The following is a 10,169-nucleotide window of genomic DNA, read 5'->3' as shown; positions in this document are numbered from 1 at the left end:
GCTGTCTTTGGGGTGAGAAGTTAAATAGATATCTTGTCTGCTCTCTCATGTAGATGTAAAAAAAATCTCATTATCCAAAAGCAGATAAGTTGTCCTATGTGAAGTAAATCAACATCATAAAACCAGATTATCAAATCATCATCATGGTTTGTGAGACCTTGCTCTGCATGAAGTCACTGTCCTGTTCTTATGCCACACAAATGCACATGAAAAGCATAAACAGTTAAGAATGTTCTCCCCAAAACACCATGTAAAAGCAGCTCTTCTTTCAATTTATGTTTAGTTTGCAGAGTTTGTGTTACAAATTCTATTTAGTTCTCAGCTAATACCAAACCAGGATTTCTGCAGCTTAGCAAATCCTGGGCCTTATGTACAAGGTGTGTAGGATGCTGTCACTGGCAACTTCTCAAACCGTGTTCAAGTGGAGAGCTTGTGGATATGGACTTTAGGCAACTGTTTACATTAAAATTATCATTTGAAGTGATGTCTACACTGGAATTTAAGCTCCCCCCAACAATGTAAAGCTAAACCTGCCACCCACGTGCAAGATCTTAACACGCAAGATATTTTCACTTTTCAAACATCACACCAATGCCAATAAATGTAAATTATATAGAAATTTTATTTATATATTAAATGCATGCATATATTATTTTGTAACTTTATGAACTGTAAAAAACATCAAGCAACAAAAATAATCATAAAAGTGCTTTGCAATATAAAAACAACTATATCTTTATGTTAAATTCATTTCATATTAATCACTGACCTGCAGTGAACATTAACTGTAAAAACATTAAGCAAAAACTTCAATAACAAAAATTATGAAAGTGCTTTGTACTTTTTTTTTAAAACTACACATTTTAAGAGTTTTTTCTAAACAGCAAGAACTTTATTCTCCTGAACAGTTCTTTTGGTGGTGAATCACCACCCTGCATCGATGGATCTCAATACTTTTCAGTGTCTATAATAAATAAATCAGTCTCTCAAAATCTTTTCTGCAAAGTAAGTTCCAAACAAATCACTGGGACTTTTTGGGTAGTGTGGTATAAGTTCCTAGGAGCCTGTCCCAGTGGGTGAAGTAAGGAGCATAGTTGGTTCTGAACTTCATGTGATGGAGGTCGTGGTGAGGAGCCCCTCCATACAGTCCAAAGGGCACCAGCCTGTGCGTGGACCAGGGGAAGTCGTAGCCCGAGTGGTCCTCCACCGACAGCCAGATATTGAAGGTGAAGAAGAGTAACCTGGTGAGAGGATGGCAGCTCAGGATGGCCGGGTTAACGGCGGCGAAGAATCCCAAGGAGAGGGTCTCCCAGGCGCCCGAGTGCTCGGTGGCCAGGGCGAAAGTGGCCGTGTACTTGTGGTGAGCCTTGTGGAAGGTGCGGTAGAGCCAGGCACTTGTGATGGAGGAGATGCCACACGAAATACTGGAAGTCGAAGAGAAGCAGGCAAGCAGCAATGTCTAGCAGCGCCTTGGGCAGCTCAGGCGCAGCGAGCGGCAGCTGCATCGGGCGCCAGTACCAGTGCGCCACCGACAGCGGGAAGATGTAGAGAATGTGGTTGTACAGGGTCTGTGCCAGGCAGCTCGCCATCATCCTGGCACTCGGATTGTTCTGAGCCTGGATCTTGTACTTCTTCAGGAAGTCGAGTCTTGGAGCCAGGAAATCCAGGAAGACGAAAGGCAGGCAGAAAGCGAGGTAGACCCCCAAGGAAAAGCTCACCGGGAAGAAGGGCGACTTGATCCAGCTCTCCAAGCTGCGCACCCGATCCCAAAGGGGCTGTAAACAGAGAGCGGCCGGAGCCAGAGAACAGTTGTTGTGTACAGCCGTCAGCAACACACCGCTGCTCATTGTGGCGAGACACGTGTACCTTCTGGTGCCTTGGATGCAACACTCTCCTTTTATGATTCTCAGATGGGGCGGAGCAGTCACGTCAAGACGGGCGGAACCTCTGGAGGGAAAGGTCCGCACTCCTGAGCCTGTAATCGCTTATCTCCAGACTGGCAAAATAATTGGACTGTTGCAGGCAATAATTTCTGAATTTTTAAATAGATAAAATTAAAAATGATTTTGCCTTAAAATAATTCAGGGGTCATTTTGAGATTAGAGTAGGTAAAATCACCCTTCAAACAAGTTGTTGGGATATTTTGCCAAGAACTTGTCTCGCAAGCCCAGTAAATGTAACTATTCTTTGCATCATGTAATTTTGTATCAGGCTCTCTATTCGAATCCGCATTTGTTCTCTAGCGCACTGGATTATAAACCCCGGTTGAATGTCACAGTATTCAACTGAATATTACTTAATTTTATGAGGATTTTTGTTTTGTAGAGCCCGCTTTATGTTTGCGCGGGAGTGTTTGACGGGTCTGGGCTTATCGCTTATCAGAACCGTGCTTTCTGAATAATATTGTGGGATGTGCTATTCCAAAACAAAAACTACGTTCCGAAAGCAAAACTTAGAACGCAGTGAAGAAGTGCACGGTCTCGCAAAATAGATACAGTTGCAGAGGTTAGTGGTAGTTCAATTTATTTGCATTGTATTTTAGTGTTCTTGGGTTCTCTGTAAAAGCATCAGTCAAAACCTAAAACACTTGTCTCCTCAGTTTGGTATAGTTTAGTTTAAATAAAAGTAGACCTCTTTCGTCACAAATATTGGCGACTGATAATTAAGAGGAAACGGCACGTGGTGGCAGTGAGGAGCCTGATTACTGAATTCAATTATCCGTTTAGTTTGGTGATTATAATGTAGTTTGAAAGATAGCGGAATATTTAACGGTAGTCATCACATGCTCTGGAAATACGTGATAGAAATGTTACAGAAAACGTGCAAGATATTCTAGTCAGTGTAGCAGAATTGTCAGTGGGATCATTGCTTATGGTCGTTGTATGGTTAAGTTGGAGATAGACAGCTACTTGAGACTTTGAATTATATATGGAAGCACAATGTAAGGCAAGTTTGCTTCATTTAGTCAAGAAAGCAACCAAAAACTTTACAGATGCAAAGGCCTTCCTGGTAGAGCATCAGAATCAGATTTATTATCACTGACATATGTCATGAAATTTGCTGTCTAGCAGCAACAGTACAGTGCAAGACATAAACATTACTGTAAGTTACAACAATAAATAATAATGCAAAACAGGAATAACAAGGAAGTGTTCAGGGATATAACTGGTTGGTTTACAGTGTTGTCTGTAACTGTCCTGGACTGTAATTTTGTGGCTAGCATGCTCTGCTGGAAAGAAAAATTTGTTTGAGCATATATGTTATCAAATACAGTGATATTGATGTAGTTAATGGAACATAAACTGCTGGAGAGATGGCTGTAGATCAATAACCAAGAAGTTCTTAATACAAAAATATCTTCAGGTGTTTCGTCTTGGAACTGGACAACATAGGAGAAGAAATTATTCCTGAGCAGCGGTCCAATATCAGTAGCATTGCATCACTCTCTTGTGAATGGCAAAGTGGCTAAGCGAGTAGAGCTGCTGCCTCTCAGCTCCAATTATTCAGTCCAATCCTGACCTCTGGTGCACAGAAACAAATCATTCACATTGCAAGCTTCCCCTGTGACAGCCTGTGTTTTCTCCAGTTTTAGTTACATCCCACATCCCAAAGAAGTGTGGGGGGATGGTGATGGGAATGTGGAGAGAATAACATTGAATTAGTATAGGATTAATGCAAATGGGTCTTTATGGTTGACCCAGGCAGTGGGCCAAAGGGTCTGTTTCTGTACTGTATGACTTTATAATTGAATTGGGATGATGAAACAGCAGATCTGTTTGAAAAGGGTTTTGGCATGAGAATTTACATGAATGGTCATCATTTCCAATTACTTTCTCTACGTCTAGGGAAAGTAATTGGATATGATGACCATTCATGTAAATTTTCATGCCAAAACCCTTTTCATAGAGGGAAGCTGTTACAGAGGGAAGCTGGAGGAAGCAATTCCAGCCCATGAAAAGTGCTTGGAAGCATCTCGGATGTAATTAGTGTGGTGTATTGCTTACTAAAGTGAACATTTTTTTCAGTGTTGTATATTCACTGGTACTCTGTTAACTTGGGATGACAAATCCCCTTATCCCAAGAATGAATTTTAAAAAATGCCCAGAATAGCTAGCATCTATATTCCTACTCTTTTTTCAAAATCACATGTGTGCATCTGTTCCCCTGGACTAATTACAGCAAGATACATGTGGAATGGGTTTTTTAATTGTGGGAAGTTTGTGGTGTTCACATGGCAACTCATTAATATAAAATAATTATAGATCTTTTTTGTTCCTATTGATGAAAGTTCAATTTCATTGAAGGCAAAATTCTTCACATTCTGGGGTAGATCCTAGTTGAAAAATTCCAGCTGCAACACTTAAGTGAGTGACATGGCTTTCAGTGACTGTGGTTTACCATTATTCATGTGATTGCTTTGGATTTATGTCATTGTAAATAAAATGAATAGCAATTATGCTGTTTTATTCAGTAGTAATGGGAAAGGATCTGTTAAAATGACAGTGAACATGCTATAAATGACCTGGATTACATAAAGCTGCCTGGTACTGAGAATCTGAAGCTATTCATAAGTTTTACAAGAGCAGAAAAAACACAGCTTGGAGGTAAAGTAAGTACATTACATGAACAGATTATGTATTTTCAACTTCCTAGTATTTTTGAGGGAAGGGGGTGCTAAACAAAATATCAAAAGATGAAATATCTGGGCAGAGACTTTCTTTTCAAATATTTTAACTAAAATGTGTGAAGAGAAGATTGGAGTCTAATGTCTTGGGAAATGTTGACAGTTTTTTTTCAGTTAAAATGAATGCTGCTTTTATAATAAAAGGTTTCATAAGGTTTAATTTGCACACACTTAAAAGCTGAAAATGGTCAAATAACATCAATGCATCAATGCAATGATCGATGTTAGAACAATGTAGTGGGTGAATACCAACAGTTGTAGATTTTCTGTTTATGTGGCAATAAGTGCAGTTGTCCCGGACATGTGTAGTCAAACAAAGTTCTGAACTTGCTCACCATTATTGATTGAGGACTTCAGGAAGGGGAAGTCGGGATAACACACACCAGTCCTCATTGAAGTGTCAGAGGGGGAAAGGGTGAGCAGCTTCAAGTTCCTGAGCGTCAACAGCTCAGAGGATCTATCTTGGGCCCAACACATTGATGCAATCGTGAGGAAGGCACGCCAGTGGCTCTACTTCATTAGGAGTTTGGTATGTCACCAAAAACTCTTGCAAATTTCTACAGATGTACAGTGGAGACCATTCTGACTGGTTGCATCACTGCCTGGTATGGACCCTCCAATGTTCAGGATCGAAAGAGGCTGCAGAGGGTTGTAGACTCAGCCAGCTCCATTACGGGCACAACCCTCCCCACCGTCGAGGACATCTTCAAAAAGTGGTGCCTCAAGAAGGCGGCATCCATTATTAAGGACCCTCACCATCTGGGACATGCCCTCTTCCCATTACTACCATCAGGGAGGAAGTACAGGAGCCTGAAGACCCACACTCAACATTTCAGGAAAAGCTTCTTCCCCTCCGCCATCAGATTTCTGAACGGTCCATGAACCCATGAACACTATCTCTTACTCCTCTTTTCCACGATTTGTCTATCTTTGTAACTTATAGTAATTTTTATGTCTTGCACTGTACTGTTGCTGCAAAACAACAAATTTCACAATATATATCAGTGATAATAAACCTGATTCTGATTCATTAGTAGGAGCTATGTGTTTTAAGACACTCCATTGCTGAATTCTCCATGGAGTTCAGTGGTGTAACTATCTTCCTTAACATGTACACCAGGATATGAACTCTCAGATCCTGCACAAGGTTAGACTTGGCGCACAATCTGTGACCCCATTATTTAAATGGGAATTATAGGGGTGTGGAGATGACAGATAAGGAGCATGTAGTACAAAATGCTGGAGGAACTCAGCAGGTCAGGCGGCATCTATGGAGGGGAGTGGACAGTCGACATTTGGGGTCGAGACCCTTCATCTGTCCAGAAATATCGACTGTCCACTTCCCTCCATAGATGCTACCTGACCTTCTGAGTTCCTCCAGCGTTTTGTGTGTTACTCCAGCTTCCAGCATCTGCAATCTCCTGTGTCTCCAAGGAAAATGTCAATTTATTTTATGTAATTAGTTGTTTAGTTTCATGTTTTCAATTATTTAGAAGTATTCTGAGATAAGTTCATGATTTTTGAAACTTTAAAACAAAATATATCCTTTTAATAGTTCTTAAATGTTCATGAATGTTAGGGGCATTCAGAAACATTTAAAGTATCCCTGAAATGATTGACAGTCAGCAAGCTTTCAGGGGCCTTTTAAAGCTTTGTAGAGGAACTTCCATTTCATTGCTTGAGACCCTGCTGCTGTTAGGGATCTTGGTACCGGACTCTGAGATGTTTCGGGCCAGCAGAAGAGGCCCTCTGCATTGGTCCAGGTAAGTTCAAGCAAGGCATATTTATGAGTGGCAATTGCAGGCACTGATTCATGCCTGGAATTTCTGGGCCATTAATATATAATTGTTGTTTTCTTCTCTTCGTGAAAAGGGTTAGCCAGATCTCATTGAAGGAAAAACTAGCCCTTTGATGGTCCAGTGGAATTTCACTTTTTACATGATGGGGTACAATTGCTTTTATCTAGGGGAGTTTCATTGTTCTGCATCTTCAAATCTACACAGAGCAGAAGTGAATGGAAGTCTGAAAATGAAACTGAGATATGCTGAGCTTACTAAAACGAACTTGATTGCAGCTAAATAGTTGATTACACTTTCTCGACTGTAAGAGGTTGTTGCTATTTTTAGTGAACCCATGTGTTTCAGCAATCATTAGCAGAAACCCAGTCAAAGAATGGTTAGCTACAATCATACACAATTAGTGCTCCTCCCTCAGAATAGCTCACTTATTTAGTCAAGAAATAGAAGAGCACAATAATAAAATTTAATTGCATGGGAATGATTGGAAGTTAAACTGAGCAGTGTTATTGATCTGCATTGCCTTGAAGGCATAAGAAGTCTTATATTATAATGACTCAATGTTTGCAGTACTCCTGATTACTGCACTGTCTAGCTGCAGAATAGCTAAAAGAGAAATAAAAACATTACTCCATTTCTTTAACTCTCCACCCTGCTTTAAAAACTTCCTCACTTCCACCAAATCTTTGGCTGTGCCTCCCACACTTTCATTTTACACAGCAATCCTTTAAGCATATTACAATATTTGTCATGCAAAAGGGGTTATATGAATTCAATTTGTAATTGTTATCGACAAATATTAATTCCATTACTGAGACCTGGAAATTGGGTCTTTGGTTGCCTTTCTTGAATAAAGGAAATTGAGTTACATGCAATAATCTGTTGGAATCTCCCCAGCATCCTTTGTTCCTTTGCTTGGTTTCGACTGTTTCACAAGTTTTAACCCATGACGGGTTCATTGCTTTCAAACTCTTCAGCCTACCTTGAACCCCTGCTTTACTAAACTCAGAACTGTAGACTGTATATGATATATGTTTGATGCTGTACGAAACATCAGGAGTTTTTGTCATGATAAAATCCTCCAAAAAATGGTTATTTGGTTATCTGCTATCCACACTAGTTCAATTCTATATCAGACATGCCAGCTTGGAAATGTTGACTAAAAACTAATTGAGCTTTTATGAAAATAGCGACTGTGCATTTGCCATGATACCTCGGCACACCTTCTCTTTGTTGACTGTTATTTCTTTCTGATTGAGCCTGGTGCGTCAACTCGTTACCTTTAGCCCTATCAGCTTTCTCTCTTGACGAGTGTTATTACAGCAATGGGCGGTCCAATGTTTACTATTTCTTCCAATGTTTATTATCGTGTAATTGTTGTTACTGGGTTTCATTTGGCATGATCAAATTAAATATAAACCCCATTAAGCTTTCTCTTTATCATCTGAGCTCAGAGACCTTGCTTCTAGGATTTTGACTGCTTGGATTGAGATCGCAAATGAATGTCATGAACTTCACTCAGTAATCACTACTGCAGCTTTGTTCTTGTTAAATATTTGTGTTTCTCCCTTAAATATTTAAGAACTAAGTTGCAATGATAATTCACCTTAAACTTGATATCCACTGGACTTAAATTGCTCCATGTGATATTTTACCAAAAGCCCCTGGTAGCATAGGCAAACAATGTCACATGTTCCCTCAAGTCAGTCTAGAAATGCTTTACCTTTTATTCAGCTTTCTACTGTTTTACTTCTCTAGATATATTGGCATAGCATCTATTGGCTTATTACGATTAGATCATCGAATCATACAATGGAAAGAACACATTCAATCCATTGCACCTCTGGTAGACCTTACCTGAGAGCCTTAAACACATTTCTAGACTGACTTGATACCTCATGTTTGTATCCTCACCCTTCTCTCATAATTGCTCTCAGGTCTCTTCTGTGCTGCCAGCAAAATCCAGTCTTATGTAGTTCCTGTGTGTCTTACTGGAACTTCCTTGGGACTCTTCATTTCTTTGAATCTGGCCTTATCCACCCTGCCTCTGCTCTATCTCAGCCATCTGAGGAGTCCACCTCTCCAGAATTCCCATCTGAAATTCTTCCCTTACTTCGCCTTTCCATTCTCTTTTAAATGCCTTTTCACATCTGATCTCTGCCACCATGTGTTTGGTCATCCCTCCTAAACTCCTGTTTTTACACAGCAATCCATAGAGCAATAATTGTCATGTAAAACATGTTGTATAACTGCAGTTTGTTGTTGTTACTGATGAATATTGACTCCATTACTGGGATATGGATACTGGGCCTTTAGTTGCTTTTCTTGAAAAAGGGAAATGGATCCTGTGTAATAATCTGTTGGAATCTCCCCAGTTTTTATCACTCCTCACCTGGGTTTCCACTGCTTCACAGTTATTAATCCATGCATCTTCTATAGTTACCCATCCTGATGGTTTCATTGCTTTCAAACCCTTCATCTCAGCTTGAGCCTCTGTTCCAGTAATATGAGGATGGCGTACAACAGGCCAAATACGCTAGGGCATGTCGATGTGAGGAAGGAGGATGTGCTGGAACTTTTGAAAAACATTAGGATAGATATCTTACTGGGGCCAGACGTGACATATCCAAGGTTATTATGGGAAGCGAGGGAAGAGATTGCTGCACCTTTGGTGATTACATTTGCGTCCTCACTGGCCACAGGAGTAGTGCCAGATGATTGGAAGGTGGAAAATGTTGTTCCTTTGTTTAAGAAAGGAAGTAGGGATAACCCTGGGAATTACAGACCAGTGAGTCTTACTGAGGAAGTGAAGGGTTAAGAATTGCAACCATACCTATAACTGGCAAACAAAAAAAATATATATATGCATTTATATTTCTTTAGCAAGGGCTAGCAAGCTGCTGACCCACTAGTTAGGTTGGAATGTTAAGTATGTTAACTGTTTCGGCTAACGAACCATTCCGATATGTCAGACGGTGGCAACACTGAGTGTAATTAACATCGAGGTGAATACTTCGTATGAACAATGAAGGGTGATACCTGCCTTTGAAAGCCTTGATTATAACTCAATTATACTAAGACAAAAGGTGTGATAGCTGTCTCGGGATCTCTATAGCATGAACGAAACTCACTGCCCCATTTGCATGGGATGTGCGTGACAATTCCTGTATAACTGTCTGTCTGCTCTTTGTTTGGGGAGAACTCGGGAAGCGACTCTTAGTGAGTGCTGAAGAGAATTCTCCTAGCGGTGCACTGCTAATAAAGGTATTTGTTCGAATCGACCTTGTGGCACTGTGTTATTTACAGCGGACGGATAGGGAAATTGATTCCGGGACGACATTACTTCAGTGGTGGGTAAGTTACTGGAGAAGATTCTTAGAGACAGGATTTATGGGCATTTGGGGAAGCATAGGCTGATTAGGGACAGTCAACATGGCTTTGTGAGGGACAGGTCATGCCTCATGAGCCTGATTGAATTCTTTGAGGATGTGACAAAGCACATTGATGAAGGTAGACCAGTGGATGTGGTGTACATGGATTTTAGTAAGGTGTTTGACAAAGTTCCTCGTGGAAGGCTCATTCAGAAAGTCAGGAGGCATGGGATCCAGGGAAACTTCGCTGTGTGGATTCAGAACTGGCTCGTCCATAGAAGATAGAGGGTGGTGGTAGATGGATCGTATTCTGCTTGG

The 10,169-nt window shown here is 40.5% G+C and overlaps 2 protein-coding genes across 2 annotated transcripts in view; one reads left to right on the top strand and one right to left on the bottom strand.

Annotated features, from left to right (window-relative positions):
- Positions 1–655: 655 nt before the first annotated feature.
- On the bottom strand, positions 656–1,891 carry ch25h (cholesterol 25-hydroxylase). Its single transcript, XM_052027508.1, is given in 2 exon segments — positions 656–1,394; positions 1,396–1,891. Coding segments are annotated over 2 exon segments (825 nt in total). The 5' UTR covers positions 1,848–1,891; the 3' UTR covers positions 656–1,021.
- A 591-nt stretch (positions 1,892–2,482) lies between these two features.
- The window catches only part of LOC127576756 (interferon-induced protein with tetratricopeptide repeats 5-like), a 41,513-nt gene continuing 33,826 nt past the window's right edge, over positions 2,483–10,169 (top strand). Inside the window, exon 1 of the transcript XR_007957284.1 lies at positions 2,483–2,505. The gene's annotated coding sequence lies outside the window, so the exon portion shown is untranslated. The remainder of the gene's footprint in view (positions 2,506–10,169) is intronic.

This window comes from Pristis pectinata, chromosome 12 (genome assembly GCF_009764475.1).
Source record: "Pristis pectinata isolate sPriPec2 chromosome 12, sPriPec2.1.pri, whole genome shotgun sequence".
In the NCBI taxonomy this organism is placed as follows: Eukaryota; Metazoa; Chordata; class Chondrichthyes; order Rhinopristiformes; family Pristidae; genus Pristis; species Pristis pectinata.
Note: the sequence above shows the minus strand (reverse complement) of the source record. Positions and strands in the feature narration are given on the sequence as shown.